At 53.3% G+C, this 17,759-nt stretch overlaps 3 protein-coding genes and 1 non-coding gene across 4 annotated transcripts; 3 read left to right on the forward strand and 1 right to left on the reverse strand.

Moving 5' to 3' along the window:
- The first annotated feature begins 1,862 nt into the window (after positions 1-1,862).
- LRP88_10441 lies at positions 1,863-1,946 on the forward strand. Its single transcript has one exon. It is a non-coding gene; the product is annotated as a tRNA-Asn (tRNA).
- A 3,000-nt stretch (positions 1,947-4,946) lies between these two features.
- Positions 4,947-6,464, reverse strand: LRP88_10442 (Zn(II)2Cys6 transcription factor domain-containing protein; the record flags this gene model as incomplete). The annotated part of the gene is made up of 2 exons (XM_083246900.1): positions 4,947-6,206; positions 6,282-6,464. The coding sequence occupies 2 exons, from the start codon at positions 6,462-6,464 to the stop codon at positions 4,947-4,949; spliced, it is 1,443 nt and encodes a 480-aa protein (XP_083098013.1).
- Positions 6,465-8,060: 1,596 nt separating this feature from the next.
- On the forward strand, positions 8,061-10,376 carry LRP88_10443 (hydrolase; the record flags this gene model as incomplete). The annotated part of the gene is made up of 1 exon (XM_083246901.1): positions 8,061-10,376. One exon carries the CDS (start codon positions 8,061-8,063, stop codon positions 10,374-10,376), a length of 2,316 nt encoding a protein of 771 aa, XP_083098014.1.
- A 1,427-nt stretch (positions 10,377-11,803) lies between these two features.
- On the forward strand, positions 11,804-17,342 carry LRP88_10444 (uncharacterized protein; the record flags this gene model as incomplete). Its single annotated transcript, XM_083246902.1, has 3 exons — positions 11,804-13,390; positions 13,441-17,171; positions 17,222-17,342. The coding sequence occupies 3 exons, from the start codon at positions 11,804-11,806 to the stop codon at positions 17,340-17,342; spliced, it is 5,439 nt and encodes a 1,812-aa protein (XP_083098015.1).
- Positions 17,343-17,759: the final 417 nt, after the last annotated feature.

Here is a 17,759-nt window from a genome sequence, read left to right on the forward strand (position 1 = left end):
TTTTCTAGGAACACCCCCCTTCTGTTCTGCAAAACAGGTCAATGAGTACCTCGAAAATTATGCTGACCATTTCAACCTACGACCTCACCTGCGGTTGAACACGGTAGTCAAGCACGTCGCAAGAGAAGAAGAATCTAACAGATGGCGACTGGACTTTGAACTTGCACCCTCAGAGTACTACGATAAAGTCATCATCGCCACAGGGCCGCATCTGAACCCTGTCATGCCTGAGATCTACAAATCGAGCTTGTTCGCGGGAATGATCCTTCACTCAAAATCATTCAAGAGGTAAGCATAAACTCACAACTTTTCAGTATGGAAAAACCTAGATGTCTAATGACATGTAGACCTGAAGCATTTACTGGCAAGAAAGTCGTTGTTCTAGGACTTGGCAACACGGGAAGCGATATTGCTGATATATTGGTCGGACACGCTTCGAGCATATGCATCTCTCATAATCATGGTGCCATTGTCGTAAGTCCCCTACTCTTTCATCCCTTAAGCTCTGCTCTTATATACTGGCAAGCTTCCCCGTGATATCGACAAGGTCACCGGATCCAAAGGCTTCACTCATCGATTCTCAATCATTGTCGGCTTCCTCGAGAGATGGTGTCCATCCCTTTCGGAAGCTCTCTTCAACCGCAAGGCCAAGTCTATTATGAGCAAAGCTTTCGGCGACGTCGATCCAGCGTGGAGATTAGACCCAGCACCCTCCGTCAAAGTGACAAACCCGGTAGTTTCGGATACCTTGATCAACAGACTACGTGCTGGGGACATAAAAGCAATCCCTGGGATTAAGAAGGTCACGGGTCCAAAGGAGTTGGAGCTGACAGATGGGCAAGTGGTGGAAGCTGATGCCATCATTTGCTGCACGGGATACAAGAACGGCTTCGACATTCTGGACGCTCAAGTAGACCCCTCCGACAAGCCGGCCATAGCCTGGCTCAAGGCTTGGGGATCCAAGGACCGTCCCTTGCCGCGTCTGTACCAAAACGTCTTCTCCCTCAAGCAACCGGACTCTCTCGCGTTCCTTGGTTGTGCTTGGTTCATCACCAGCGCATTCTGTCTGGCTGACTTGACGAGCATGTGTATTGCTCAGGTATGGGCCGGACACTCCAAGTTACCTCCGCAGCCTGAAATGCATCGCTGGATGGACCAACAAGAACAGCGTATCAGTAGGCTCGCGCAACGAGGGACGGTTATCCCAGCCTCGGTGCCTGCGCGGGAATGGCTAGTTTGGGCTGACCGAACCGCTGGCATGGGCGTGGAGGAGCATCTTGGATGGGGATGGAAGGGATGGTTGTTCTGGTGGAGGGAAAGGCCTCTCTGGAAGATGCTAATGGACGGACCGCAGACCGCAGCAGCATGGAGACTCTTTGACGGGAAGCGGAAGAAGTGGATTGGAGCAAGGGCTGAAATCGAGAGGGCAAACGAGGTTGGTGAGCTTGAGAAGGAGAAACGGACATGATGTGTACGGCTGTCACTCGTTGCATGAGATAGCATGGCATCAGTTCTGGCCACGCTCAGCTTTTGAAGCTTGATCGCCTTGGCCGGACAATGAACTATTTAATATTGCCGCGTCGCCCTCTGTCGAAGACATTGTCATCTGATCTGATCACTTATGGAAGTCCTTACGTAGTTCACTTTGGTTCTAGCTGATGAGTAGGTTTCAGCCTTGAAAACCTACCGGATTCATGCTAACATCGCAGCATCGAATTCTCGTAGTACCATAATTCTGGAATTGGAAGAGCTGAAAATTGAGGCATGGGCGTCGTCGACCGCAGGCGTCGTATCCGCCAAACCACCATAGGACACATCTTGACTACCGCATCCCAACCAATAAGATCACAGAATTGGCTCAATCCCCTGTGGCTTAGTTGGCTAAAGCGTCCGACTGTTACTTGCAGACAATCGGGAGATCGGAAGTTCGAGCCTTCCCGGGGGAGCACATGTGCTCACATCATCTTTTTGCATGGCGATACACCGTATTATTTGCTCGTTTGTCCGAGCTGTTCCTCTGCTCCTTTCCGTGATCTTTGATCCAGGACATAATGTTCAGTTGCGTCGGGTGGATTTGGTGGACATTCTTTTTGTGCTCCCTGCTTGGTGTCCATGCCCTCACGCCCCACTGGGATCGTCACAAGCCCTGAACTGGCGAATAATGAATCCTCCAAAGATGAAGTTCAGTTAGTCGAGTTTAGTGATGGCTTCGACATAGTTTAGAAGAACTTGATCCTGGTCTGCTCTGACAGAAAGTAGCTTCGTAAGAGCAAGACTGGAGCGAGTCCGTGTCGGTATACTCAGGGATGACTACAGCAGCTTAGAAAAGGCCTGGAGAAATTGTATAACGATGGGGAATTACCGGAGAAACCAGTCCTTTACAAAGTAACGCAATATTGTCATTTGTGGTGTTCAATTGCCGACCGTGCCATTGATTCTTTAGTGTACTCATCCTTAAGCCTTCACCAGGATGGGCCCCTGAATAGTATCCAAGAGAAGCTCACTCTTTTTTAAAGAATAGCTACCAAATTACTACATAATTAGGCGCTGGAATTGATAGTGGAATACCACTGAGAGAGTTAAGCTCTCATTTGGCATATCCTTATTCAACGTGTGCCCGCCCAAAGCTTATGTGGAAGTCATGGGATGTGAACTTTCCCGTCTGTTTATCTGCTGTAAAGTCTAAGAGGGACTGATATAAACAGACGTCTTCCGTCACGGTTGCCATTGTTTACTTTGCGCCCAACACTTCAACCTCTCATCTTGAGGCCAACCTCAGAAACAACCACGGCATATTCCCATCACAACTACTCATACCACTGCTCATTTTGAGGTCTCAAAACCAGACATCATGCCTTGCTCTCATGTTTCACACGGATTATTTCTTGGCAACGACATCGAGGCCCATGATCCAGTCTGTGAGGCCCGAATGTTTCAGTCATGGATGGAATGCCGGCAGGCTAAAGGACTTTTAACCCCCTATCCTCCCGAGATTCGTTTTGCTCAGAGCCTTGGAGATTCAGTTCGACAATGGGCCATGTACATCGCCTGTACCCAACTCATCAAGTACCTAGACCGCTCACGAAGCAGCCATCGGAGTACATGCGATAGTCTCAACACATGTAACTGCTGTAACCACCAAAAGAAGCGTGACCCCGTGCTCTACGTTCGAAGCAACGAAGCCGAGTTTGTGAGGATCCAAGGTTCCCCCAAGCTGCTATCTATCAAGTCCCAGGTCGAGATCCCAGGGTATGGGAGTTTCGTCCGTCAACAGAGTTGGGTAGATCCGCCGGCGGAACCCCCCTCAATTAATGGATGGAAGAGAGTCAACCGGGAGATATCTCCCGTATATAAGATTTGGTTTCCCATTTCTATCACTATGGTTGAAAAGGCGCCTAAGTGCGGATACTCGAAAGAGACTTGGTTTTCTTTAATTGGAAAACCACGGCCGATGTGTGGTTCCGTCATTCGCAAGACAAGTCACTATGGGATATGCATCATTCGCCGTGATCGAGATCTTGACCTTGGCGAGCTGGTATTGGTTATCGAAAACCCAGGTGGCCGTCTCTGGGCATACTGTTGCGCCTTGGTCTGTCATGGATTCGAGAGAGGCAAGTCGGCCATGGAGGGTCTTCTATGGGGCAATGAGATTGTTGAAAAGCTGTCGGAAGAGCTTGATTAGACATGTTTGAATGCACGATGACATCAACCACTGCCTCAACCTGTCGGGCTTACACGAGCTGGAATGATGGCTATGGGACCTGTCCTTCAAAAGGGCCATACCACTATGGATAGTTAACCTGGGAGCACCTTGAGTTCGAGCGAAGGATCAACTAACTACTTGCTCATACGACATTTCTAGAAAAGATCGGCATCAACCTAAAGCATCAAAAGACCCTGAATCATTCCTCATGCAGCCGGCCCACATGGCTGTTGGAGTAGGGTGGACCCCTGAAAGGGTTTTTCGTATTCAGGATAGTTTTTCGGAAGGACGATCTTCTTGTTGGTTGGAGGTGTTAGCTTCTAGAAAAAGAAGGACCTTTAAAATAGAAAGGTTGCGCGTCATGACGGAAGATGCGGTGGTGGGTTTGAGGGTGGACAGGTATATCAGTGAGTCTCTTGTCGTCCATTTTGATCTCTCATCTATGCTCGACATCAATACACAAGACTCCTCTTTCATCTCACAACTTGGACTACCTGTTTCATAAAAACTCTATTTATCATTGCATTGTCAGTCACCAACATGGCCCGCCAATGGCATCCCCGAGCAGTCTCTCAAGTTACTCTCCGCGGCCTCCAATTCATCTTCGCAGTCATCAGCGCAGCACTCTACGGCGCCGACCTCGCTAACTGGTCCGCAACCAACACGCATGCCCACGCAAGCTGGATCTATGCCGAAGTAGTCGCAGTTCTAGCTGCCCCCAGTTCAATAGCTCAATGGTGGCTAGCCCTTCCCCGCCCTGGAGCCGTGGTCTGGGACTGTGTTATCGGCCTCCTTTGGCTTGTCACTGTCGCAGTGTTTGCCCAAAACATCTCCAACAGTGCGGATATAGAGCAAAAAATTTCGACCAACAGAATTAAAGTCGCCGTGGCGATCGATGCCGTCAACTTGGCTCTCTGGCTTGCTTCAGTCGTGGAAGCTTGCTGGTGTTGTGGCAGACGACAACAGCAGAAACAACCCACAGCCGAGGAAGCCATGGAAGAGGTGGATATTGCCGAGAAGAAGGATATCAACAATGAACAAAGTGTCACCAAAGAAAAGGATGCGAAAGTGGCACTTGATCCGCCACCATATGTCAAAGTATGATATTGGGCCAAGGTGATAGGGACGCAAGACGTTGTAGGGGAAGGGGCCAAAACATAAGCAGAAGTGGAATCCTGATATTTAAGTCTGTTCTGTTTAACTTGTTTATACGCTGGCTTGAAACTCCAATGATTAGATGTCTTCATGCCCTTTGCTTGGACACTTCTAGAGGCCATTCTAGCCACCCCAACAAGTCTGGACTAAGTAATCCCCGTATTGCATCGAGAAGATGTGCCGCCCACCCATCCATATACCAAGATCGTGTCATCGTGTTAAACAAAGGGACGTAGTACGCCAATAAGAGAAGAGCCGGCGGTGCTTTCCGCTGAAGACATCCGACAAAGAGATCCTGCAGGCGGTAGAACCACCCAAACACAAGCTTATTTGTCATTGGGCCGTTGTAGCCTCCATCCGCATCACCATAGTTGGCTTCGTAAATTTCGCAGAGTGACTTGTGGGCCCTCAGAAATAACACGGTATCAGGTGTTTCGTTGGATGCAATCCATGCCCGCAGCTTCTCGAGAGGCTCGATCCACTGGAGGCGAGGGAATCCTTTGACGAGATACTCGGGTCTTGGGTCCTCCAGTTCGGGATCTGCGCCACCGCCAAGGGGAGACATAAGCCCCGTGAATAATGTCGCGGGCTCAATGGATTGTCGAATCAATCTCACGCCGTGTATTAGTGGTAACCACCGCTGCGCGGCGACATCTCCCACACTGCAGAGGAGAAGGTCTTCAGGACCAGTAGGTCCTGCTGCAAAGGTACAATAACAAACAAGTACGGAAGCGACATATAGGGCACCGCAGTTTGTCTCGTTTAGATTGGACAAAGTCTTGTTGAGCTCGGTCAATCCCAACTCCGCGTGTTGCGCTGCAAGGGTGCGATTCCGAGCATGGCGTTCTGTCCCCTTGGGTTCTAGATAACCAAGGTGGTATCCGGCTAGAGAATACGCAAGATGGAGGACAAAGTGGTATGATAATCCGATCTGAGGAACATTTCGTGACCAGAAAACCGCAATGCTCTTCTGAGGGTCATCAGAATCGTGCAGCGTCCCAGCGGTGTGGGTAATGAAGTGGAATAGGAATTCAGCATCGGCAACGTTCAAAGGACAAGCTATTGACGTTGAAGCTGTTGAAGACGACGCCGGAGTCGCGGCGGCGGATGGCGGAGAAGTCCCGGCTCGCTCCGGTTGATGCGGGAGCGGTCTCGTCAGGGCGGCCCAATCTTTTCGTGGCCGGCCCGGGCCACGGCGCGGCGTCGTGGAGACCTCTCCTTGGACGGCACTGGAGTCGGGAGGTGACCTTGACGATGACGGGTCCTCGCCAGTTGGCGGCAAGGGAGCGAAATCGCAAGGGATACCGAAGCGCACGCAGTTGGCGCAAGCAGGCTTCACCTCGTCGCACTGGCTTGGTCAGCACCGGACTGTAGTTGGATGGCTCGGAAGTCGTGGGTGGATGCCAAATCGAAGGAGACGAACCTTTACTTTCCTCCTTTTACAGTTGAAGCAGCCATTTCTCGACTTGCGGTGAGGTCTTCTGGCAAGCTTAGAGACCCTTGCAGAGGAGAGGCTCTCAGGGCCAGACGGTTGAGGCGTCATGGGCTCCCGCGCGACACCTTGAAGGATGTATCGGTGAATAATAGCTTCAGGAGATGCAGCCAAGGCCACCGAGATGCCTGATGCTGATACACCGGCCCTCTGGTATGCTGTTTGGCCAGATTTTGTGATTTGAGTATCTTCCCGAGAAGCCGGGGATGTCTCAGAGGTGCCCGGCGGAAGCGCCGGACTGCTTCACCTTGGCGACCCCGAGAGATCAAGACAAAGAGTCGATATCTTTTGGCCCTAGGATGATACTGACAACTCAAGACTCGGGATCAGAGTGCCGAAGACGGGCGTCGTGAGATGCAGGGGATGGTCGGGTTGTCTGTCTGTTAGTTCAGCCACGACCGGCACCTCGGGTATTCCAGAACAAAGACCGAAGGTGTGGGTCAGATATTGAGGATCTTGCGAGATCTATGATACAGCGCAATGCAGATCCTATCAAGGGCAAGCGTAAAGAGGACGAAACAGGCTCTTGTCAAGTTATGAGGCTGGTCGATTTATGTGAAAGTGAAATGAAATGGGGATTGGTTGAGCGAGGGGAGTACTAAGTCGGCGGAGTTAACGGGCGTGGGTTTTTCGGATATGCTGGAGCGAAAAATGTCCGATTTGCGACGGGGGCGCGCTAATCCTCATTCAGCGACGGCTACGACGATGCCAGTGAGATGGAAGCCGATGATGGGCTGCAAGCACGCGACGAGGGTTGTGGGGTTTAAATGAGCTTACGAAGCGATTCGCAAGCTGCTTGTTTCCCGCTTCCGACCGTCGTCATGTAAATCGCGACCCTTTTTTCCCCCGTACCTATAAATGACTACTGCCCCTGATTCCGCAAGACAAGAAGACTATCCCATCTATTTTAGAACTCGAGGTCAAGAATGCTTACACACCAATTACCGCTGACTAACGATGAACTGCATGTTAGCGCCAGATTCATCAAACAAAGCCCCATCGCATGACGAATATTCTTATTAATTCTCCGACACTCGTTTTTTTTTTCGTCCTGAGGTTATTTTCCCCTTGAGTTCGGAGGTTTGGAACCTGGTTCGAAGACGTGATGAACTTTTTATGCGTCTTCTCGGTTCCGGCGCCCCGCTGCTCTTGACAAGATGATTCTTCAACTCAAACTGTCCACGATCGTTTAGACATTTACGCGATTCCGCATGACAACTAAACAGATCTGAGCTCAATTTCATTCTGTCACCCTCTCGAATGGCATGTCGCTCTCGCATTCGAATTCGGAACCACGGACCGCATCGGCTGATGTTCGGGTTCTTGGGAAACCCCGGGGCCGGAAGGTGGGGGAGTCGAGACGAGACCGCTCATCGCGCCCTCATGACCTTTGTTAGAGAAGGTACCTAAACGACTTGGAGTGGCAGTTGTCTTCTCATTCTTCCAACTCTCGAGACTCACGTAGATCCAACTGTTCTTATCGCAGATTTTTGTGCAGAAATACTCCCAGTTATTGGGTTCGACCTATATCCGGCTGACTAACAAGGATCCAATTATCCCTGTCATTCATCTAGACTAAATGGTCACAGTGCCTTGAACGTCATCGTCAAGCATTGCCCCAGCTAGCTTGGCTTGTCCCCAAATTCCCCCCTTCGACTTGCCCAACCTCCCTCTCTCGCTCTCGACAAAGCGGTCGATACTGGACAAGCCATGTCTTCGTTCCGTTTACTCATCGAGGACGGTCAGTTCCGCGATAGCCATGGGCGTCAAGTCGTGCTTCGCGGCATCAACGTTGCTGGCGATTCGAAACTCCCCAGCGAACCCGATCAACCTTCTCACGTCGGCACCGACTTCTTCGACGGCGATAATGTCACCTTTCACCAGCGACCGTTCCCAAAGGAGGATGCGCGAATGCATTTTGCGCGACTGAAGCGCTACGGCTTCAATACCATTCGCTACATCTTCACGTGGGAGGCGATCGAGGCGGCCGGGCCTGGACACTACGATGAGGAGTTCATCCAGCACACGATTGATATTCTGAGGATAGCCAAAGAGTATGGGTTCTACATATTCATGGATCCCCATCAAGATGTCTGGTCTCGATTTACAGGCGGCTCCGGCGCTCCCTTGTGGACTCTCTACGCTTGCGGACTCAACCCTCAGAGCTTTGCTGCGACCGAGGCGGCTATCGTTCAAAACACCTATCCCAACCCCGACGAGTTCCCCAAGATGATTTGGTCGACAAACTACTACCGACTTGCTGCCGGCACCATCTTCACATTTTACTTTGCTGGCAAAGACTTTGCTCCGAAGTGCATCATCGATGGCGTCAACATTCAGGATTATCTCCAGAATCACTTCATGAATGCCTGTGGCCATCTGGCGCAACGGGTACACGAGGCCGGCGATCTTGAGGATGATGTTGTCATTGGTTGGGAGAGCATGAACGAGCCCAACAAGGGTATGACGGGCTATAAGGATCTCAGCGTGATCCCCAAGGAGCATCCATTGAAGAAGGGAACTTGCCCAACGATGTGGCAGACCTTCCTGACCGGCATGGGCCGTGCTTGCGAGGTTGACACATGGGACATGGGAGGACTTGGCCCTTACAAGACTGGAACCAAGCTCGTTGACCCCCACGGTGAGATTGCCTGGCTGCCTGCCGACTATGACGACTCAAGATACGGATGGAAGCGTGATCCAGGCTGGAAACTCGGCGAATGTATCTGGGCACAGCATGGCGTTTGGGATATGGAGACGGACACGCTTCTCCGGAAAGATTACTTTGCCAAGAACCCACGTACCGGCAAAACCATTGACTATCCCGAGTTTACCAACACCTACTTTATGGATTGTTGGCGCAAATATGTCAAGACATGCCGAGGAATCCACAAGGACTGCATAATGCTCATGCAGTTCCCCACCCTGGAGCTGCCACCTGAGATCAAGGGGACCGAGGACGACGACCCGAGAATGGCCTTTACTCCTCACTATTACGATGGTATCACCCTGATGACGAAACATTGGAATAGTACCTGGAACGTCGACGTGGTGGGTGTGTTGCGAGGCAAATACTGGCATCCAGCACTGGCTATCAGAATCGGAGAGACGGCAATTCGCAATTGTCTCAAGGAACAGCTTGCAACACTCAGGAAAGAGGGCCTTGACCGCACCGGGAAACATCCTTGTGTGTTGACAGAGTTCGGCATTCCCTATGACATGGATGATAAGAAGGCATACAAGACTGGTGACTACTCTAGCCAGTCAGCAGCTCTTGATGCCAACTACTTTGCCGTTGAGGGTGCAGGGCTTGAGGGCCATTGCCTGTGGGTGTACTGTGCGAGGAACGAGCACCAACGAGGAGACTTCTGGAACGGCGAGGACCTGTCGATCTTGTCACTGGACGACAAACCTCTGCCGGAATCACCTGTGCCAGACTTTGGTCAGTCATCGTTGAACCTCGTCAAAACGGCGACCGCAAACGCCAACAACAATGCCAGCAAAGACGTGGCTGACGACCGGACTGTTACACCTGATAACCTCAAGCGAACACTCACAAACCCGTCCATCAGCTCGGCGCCTTCTACAAAGGATCCTCAGCTGACCAATGCCCCCGGATACCGTGCCGCCGAAGCTTTTGTGCGCCCTACCCCTACAGTAGTTTATGGCGATGTTCTCTCGTCTGGGTTCAATCTGCGACAATGCACATATGAGCTCAAGTTGAAGGCACCAAAGGATGCGCCCGATGAGGCGCCCACTGTTGTGTTCCTGCCGGAGTATCACTTCCCCAAGGACCAATGTGAGGTGGCTGTGTCATCTGGCAAGTGGGAGTTGAGTACGGATGATGATGAGGGAACAACGTTACAGAGGCTCAAGTGGTGGCACGCAGAGGGAGAGCAGAGCCTCAAGATCTCAGGCCTGGTGCGAAAGCACAATGTTCCTGTGGGCTCTGACGAGGAGGCAGGGTATCTGGAACAGTGCCAGCAGGGCTATGGATACAATTTTGGCAGCTGTAGCGTTATGTAACGCTTTAAGAGGAGGGGTAAAGGGCTGGTTACTGCAATTCGGGTTTGGGTATAGGTAATTGATAGCATCTTGAGATGTGTATGGAGTTTTGGCTTGCGGTTTGATCAAGAGGAGGAATCACACACGACTACACAGGTTGATAAAGTAACGTTAGAGATACTGTCCCTCAGATGCAATCCACTAAGACATTGGGAAATTAACGATACGATTTCAAGACCGGATACGAAGAGAGCTGCCGATCCATGGGTTGACGACGGAGGGCGCCAGCAAGGTCTGAAGTGCATGTAGCCAGCCCACTACAGTACTGTATCTCGGTCTACATCACGAACTTGGCCCTCGGTAGACCCCCTGCTTATGTTGCGGACCTCCTAGTGTGACGCCACCGTGAATTGCAAACCAATTGCTCGGTCGGCGGGCAATGAATGGCACGGCCATGGTCTGTGGAGAAGGCCAGGACCCAATGTCTTGGGTTGAAGAGTGGCCCCGGCTTTGAGACGACTTTGAATCTGGGTCAGCGGCCCCTCGTATTTGTCTGAGTTGACTTTGTGCCCTGGAACCGATCCAGGGGGGCTTGCGTCAGTTAAGGGTTAAAGGCTGAGCCGAGCCAGGGCTGAGAACTGCTGGAGGCGACGCGGAGCAAGGGGCTCGGTGCCTTATCTAGGCTGTGTCGGAGTCGGACATTGAACGGCGAGGTTGAGTTCATAGTTAAAACGTCACCCCCGAGGCTTTGCTTGCGTGCGCGCGTTCCTCTCCTGCGGAGCACCTCACGATCCCATCTGCTGTATGCCTCTCAACCTCGAGCACCCCCGTCAGCAAACGGCCGTACAACTGGCGGCCCCCCTCTGAGAGACAGTTGGACGGACCCGATTCGCCAGGGACCCCCCCTCCACCAGGTCGCACAGCTAGCACACGTCTGCGAGTGCTCTCTATCACACCCTGCCCGCGCACCATCCCAACTGTCGCCAAGCGCTAGGCGCCTGCGGGTGAGCGAGACAGAGTAGTGGCTGAGTTCCTTTGAGGGGACGTGAGGAGAAGGATAAGGGCTTGAAAGAGTCGCCAATGCCACGGGGCCGAGCGCCCTCGCCCTCCATTCTGTCAGTGGTACAGCACATTGGGCTCTTGAGTTTGCGACTTATATCTGAGCCATTACACGTGGTGACTCGGAGGATAAGCAGGCCGGCCGCAGATCTGCTGCTACTGTGCGGTAGGTAAGGCATCCATCCATCTCTATCTCTAGCTGCTGGATCCTTCTCCCCGTCCGCCGAGCAACACCAACACACCATCAACATCAATCAACAACAAAAAAACAATAATCCTCAATCCACTCCTCCAGCGCCTATCCTGGCCAGGCCCGGCCCAGCCCTGGTATCCTTGTCCATCCGACCCACTCAACTCCACGCCATGTTACTCCACCGCAGGCACAAGCCATGAATAGCGATAGCTTGCGACGGGTTTCCCGTCCCGCTGCCAATTTCGACCTGCCACCGGCTCCGGGTCAGGCTCAGGCACAGGCACAGGCCCTTCATCCTCAACCTCCAGCGACGACGACGACAGCGACGACACCAGCGGCTACAGCAGCAGCGTCTCACCAGGCTCTGGCAAAGGCCAGACTCCAGTCCTTCTCGCGGCCCAGCCTTCAGGACCTCGCCCTCGTCGACGGCTCCTCAACCGACCACACTCCCGCCTATGCCCTCTCGTCGACGGCTCCGTCCTCCTTCTCGTACCCTCCCGCTGTCGCCCCGGCCGTGAGCTCGCCCCCCCGGCCGCTGGGCTCATCCTCCTCCGAGCTGCCGACGACCTCCGCACCCGCCCACTTCCTCCACCCCGTCTCATCTGCCTCGAGCTTACGTCCCCGAGCGTCGACCGCCAGCGCTTCCTCCTCCTTGCATACGCCTCCGTCTCTGCCACGAATTCTCACGTCGCCGTCCCTCTTTGATCCTCAGATCTCTGCCCATTTTGTTCCTCGAGGCGGGCTGCCCCCCGCGCCGCCCAACATGTATCCGGCTGGCCAGAGACATGTCTCGGGCGCCGATCCCACGAGGCCATTCCAGGTCCCTCCGCCGCCGCCGCCCATGGGAGGTCCGAATGCCGGCCAGATGGGAACCATGATGAACCTGCCGCCTCCGCCGCCTCGATATCCCGCCGCGCCAGGCGCCTCCGGCGTAATGATCCCCCCACCTCCCGGTCCGCCTCCGGCGAGTGCCCTCGGCCAGCAGCCCCCGTGGCACGGCGCATTTGGGCGCATGTACGACGGGCGGCCTGGCTTCAACATCCCACCGCCGCCGCCCGGCCAGCACCAGCCGTACAACCCCAAGTTGCACGCCCAGATCGCCGCTGGGCAGACGGTTTCTATCCCTCCTCCGCCCCCGCCGACTGAGGCCATGAGTGCGACCTACATACCGCAAGGCGACACGTACGGAGAGGGCGTTGGTATCCCCGCCTTTGGTCTGGAAGACGGAACCCTGACTGCCAACTCGCAGACATCATGGCCAGTCACGACGCCTCAAAGCGGAACTGACACAAATGCCACTACCCTCATGGATGGCCTGCACCCGGCCACCAACTCGCAGCCGCGTGGCGCTTCCAACTCGTCCAACGCGACTGCCATCCCACCGGAGGTTGCTTCCCAGTGGCCCCTCGATACCGTCTTGATCTGGCTGGCCAAGAACCAGTTCTCCAAGGACTGGCAGGAGACCTTCAAGGCTCTCAACTTGCAGGGGACACAATTCCTTGAGCTCGGCAGCGGTCACGGCGGCCGCGGCAACTTTGGCATGATGCATCAGCAAGTATATCCTAGACTCGCCCAGGAGTGCACCAACAGCGGTACCGGCTGGGACCAGCCCCGTGAGCGCGAGGAGGGCAAGAGAATGCGACGGCTCATCAGGAGCATTGTGACGGGTCGACCAGCTGATACGTCAAAGATTTCGAGCTCCCACGGCCATAAAGAGTCTCTCAATGGTGGACATGGGAACAATTTACCAAGTGCTGGAACTGACCCCATGGACTCGCCCAACGTTTGTTCCCCCAATTGGCTTGTGATTGTTCCGTACTGACTTCTTTGCAGACGCCTCTTACGGCACCTGGCCCTGGCTTTAGCACTCGGCGCTTCTCGCAGACGAGGGCGACGACAATGCCTAACAGCATTAGCAGCACCAACATCGCCGCAGATTCAAATCATCGAAATATTCTAAAGCATGTTGATACAGATGGTGCTCGTCGCCACAGCCCCAACGTCAGCGAGTCGGGCGAGGGAGCAACATTCCGTGGAGCTGCCGCACGATCAGCGAGCCCCAATGGTAGTCCTGGCATTCCGCCAGCGCTATTCACATCCTCAACTACACCTGTACTCTCACAGTCCCCGAACACAATCAAAGCTGGACATCGATCGCGGAGCAGTCTGGATTCTGTTTCGTCAAGTGCCGCCATCTATGGATCTGGAGTTCCCCCCGATGCTGCGACCATGCTTAGCCGAGGCATGAATTTGGGAGATATGGTTCATGGTGGTCGAAGTCACGATATTCGGTCTCGTCAGTCTCCTCTGGAAGCAGGAGAGAGGTCCGCAGGCGGCGAGACACCAGCTTCAGCCAAAGACTCCAAGAGCTTTCTCAGTTTCCTGTCAAGAAAGAAGAGGCAAAATCCCGAAGAGATGGACTCTCCAACTTCGCCTCAAGGTACCATGAAACCTATGGGACTGGGGGTACGAGGAATGAACGGCAGCGACACCAACCTAGATCATCCAGGAACGGGCTTTGGGCCTGATGATAGAAACGGCTACATGGTACATCAACGACCAAGACGAATTAACCCCGTTAGAACCTATGTTCTGGCTACTATGGACTATTGGAACTTCAGAATGTGCGACATTACTGAGGCGGAGTCGGCTGCAGAGGTCCGACAAGTTATCTGCATGCATCTGGGTCTGGGCGACTTTGAGAACTCTTATATCTACCTCACTGAAGTTGGAAAGTTTGACCACATGGATCCTCTGGACGATCAGAGTCTTCTGACGGTGAAGAGAGCCAAGGGTGATCCTCTTGGAACACTAAAGTTTTTCGTTACTCCGCCTGGAGTACCCCCCACTAACAGTCTGAATGTGTCCGCAGATGTTCCAGCATCGCTGGCCCCCGGCTACCTTGCCCCAGGAACATCACCCGATGATACGCAACGAAATAGCAGGCAGCGATCTAGCTCATCACCGCCGACGTCTCGGTCCAACACGCTGACAGATGACAAGATCGACGAGAAGACTGAGAAGACTCTCGCACAGGAGGCAAGCACCTACAGGGCTGAGATGGAGAGGAAGCAGCGCGAGTATCTTGCCAAGCGGAAGCTGGCTGCAAAGGGCAGCCCATCTGAGTCGATTGGTCCTGGTATTGTCGGCAGAAATGTCGACTTTGACCAACCTCGAGAATCGCCGTATGAAGACAAACGCCCTGATCAACTATTTCCCCAGAGAAGACCCCCGGCACCGCCCAGCGACCCATCTGCCACACTGATCAAGGCCAATTCCTTGAGCAAGAAGACAGGCCAGGGTCTACGATCATCCAGCAGTAGCCTCGAGGGCTATCCTACGCCTAGACACCCGCCGATGGTCACTGGAGAGAGCGAGATGACGGAGAAGGGCAAGAAGGCCAAGCTTGTACCTCAAGCAAACGCTGGAATTGGCATTGGAGCAGCGCTCGCAGGCATGGGAAGGAACCTGAGCGCGATTGGACAGTCCAATGTCAAGAATAATCGTGGTGTATCTCCCAACCGGATGTCGACACAGCCAATCCCCGGAGGTAAGGACAACAACTCTAGCGTTGATTTCTTTCAGCACAACATGGGTCGAAGCAGTCGTGGTTCGGTAGCGACGCCAGGTTCTGTAACCTGGAGCAAGGGGAACATGCCTTTTGTCGTACCAGACTACTCACCCAGCGAGACGCCCCCGCCCGGCGATAAGCCAGCAGGTGTATCAGAAGCTAAGTTATATGAAACAGTGCCAAGGGCATCATCCCCGGCAGATATGAGCCCCAGCTCGATGCGGACGAGGACGACATTCCCCCAGAGGTCACCGCCGCAGCCGCAGCAGCCACAGCGGCGCCCGTCGCATGGCCCTGACACAGAGTTTGAGGACTCGGATGTCCAATTCTCCAAGCCTGCAGCGCCGCCACCACCGGCTGATGACGACAGTGGAGACGACTCTGATGATGGTCTCTTTGCGATCCCTCTGGCCAGCAGAAATAAGGGCAAGCCTGCTGGTAATGGCGCTGTAAACGGCCATAGCCAGAAGCCCAGTCTAACCGTGGAAACATCGCGTGCAAAGAAACACCGGTCTGTGACCATTTTGTCCCCCACAGTCTCTTACGGCCCGACATCAGAAGGCAGCGAAGACCGTGGCCGCAAGCCCACAACCCCTCGATCTGAGGGCTGGGAATCTGAGGAGAAGGAAAGCAAACTTGGTCGACGGAAGTCGTTCATTGAGAAGGACGTCTGGGCTAACCGCCCTCCGACGGATGCCCTTATCAACAACCTCGATGACTTCTTCCCCAACCTTGATCTCGATCAGCCCGTATTGGAGGATGGCGCCGAGGGAGGGATGCCCCCGTCGCCTATCGCTGAGGGAACTGAGAGTAGTGACCCAGGGACAGCACAAGCTCCGCTGTCAGGGGCACCAGAACCCCCAACACAACCACCGCCTGCCATACCCCCGGCCCGACAGCCATCCCTATACAACGAGAACGACACGCTGGGCTCTGACGAATCGACCCTCAAGGCCTTGGACCAGCAGCGACCTACATCGGTGGCACAGAGGAGTCTTCGACGGTCTGGCGGTCTCGGCCGCATGAAGTCTATCCGAGAAGTAGCTCGTGGAGCTCACGAAGCTAACAAGAGGTCCAACTCGACAAACCTGGGACAAGCGTCAGGCAACATTATGCGCCGGAAGAGTACAAAGATGTTCAACGCCAACATTGTGCAAATTCGACCAGACAGGCGTGGCAGCGTAATCATGCCACAGATCCCCCAGGAGACGGCACCAAAGCGACAAACAACGTTTAGGTGGTTCAAGGGTCAGCTTATTGGAAAGGGTACCTATGGTCGTGTGTACCTCGGTATGAATGCCACCACTGGAGAGTTCTTGGCTGTCAAGGAAGTTGAGGTGAATCCCAAGGCCGCTGCAGGAGACAAGAACAGGATGAAGGAGCTTGTCGCAGCTCTGGACCAGGAAATCGACACCATGCAACATCTGGATCACGTCAACATTGTGCAGTATCTTGGTTGCGAGCGCAAGGAGACAAGCATCAGCATCTTCCTTGAGTATATTTCTGGTGGCAGCATTGGATCGTGTCTTCGCAAGCACGGCAAGTTTGAGGAGTCTGTTGTGTCTTCACTGACGAGACAGACACTGTCTGGTCTGGCATATCTGCATCGCGAAGGTATTTTGCATCGCGATTTGAAGGCTGACAACATCTTGCTGGACCTGGACGGAACGTGCAAGATCAGTGACTTTGGTATCTCGAAGAAGACGGACAACATCTACGGCAACGACAAGACAAACTCGATGCAGGGCTCAGTCTTTTGGATGGCACCCGAGGTGATCCAGTCTCAAGGCGAGGGCTACAGTGCCAAGGTTGACATTTGGAGTCTGGGCTGTGTGGTGTTGGAGATGTTTGCGGGCAAGCGGCCATGGGCCAAAGAAGAGGCGGTTGGTGCCATTTACAAGCTTGCCAATGGCGAGAGGCCACCAATTCCCGAGGATATTCAGGATACTCTTGGCCCATTGGCCGTGGCATTCATGATGGATTGTTTCCAAGTGTGAGTACTCTTTGGCAAATACGGGAAGCGTCGACTAACAAAACTGCTAGAAATCCTTTTGATCGTCCTACAGCGGATGTGCTCCTATCTCAACATCCCTTCTGCGAACTGGACCCCAACTACAATTTCTACGACACGGTGTTGTATGCCAAGATCAAGTCATTCAAGTGAGCTAGCCATAGACTTGCCGGCCTGTTTCAAAGATGGATTTTTGCCAGTTTCGAAGCATTGGTTGTTTCCTGCTGCTGCTACTGCTACTGCTTTTGCACTGTATGTATGTGTTTGACGGTGGAATTGGATTGATTACACGCTTTTCAAGAAGAGAGCGACGGCGCATGCATGGGGAAATGGGCTCGAATTCTGGCCGGTGGCGTTGTTTATTTTGTCAAGATAGCTACAACTGGGGGTTAATGAAATGAATTGACTGTAGGACTTGTCATGATGGTGAAGCTCTTTTGAGTCTGCTTGAGTCAACTTTGTGACAAGAAAGTGAATTTGTGTTTCTGAGATTCAACATGAATTCATTGCTAGCTTCCATAATATGCATGGTAGAAGCTTAACCAAGGCCAATGTGAATCCGTATGGGGT

The sequence above is a fragment of the Fusarium phalaenopsidis genome, assembly GCF_050370095.1.
Source record: "Fusarium phalaenopsidis strain FUZ10S chromosome Unknown contig_32304, whole genome shotgun sequence".
NCBI lineage: Eukaryota > Fungi > Ascomycota > Sordariomycetes > Hypocreales > Nectriaceae > Fusarium > Fusarium phalaenopsidis.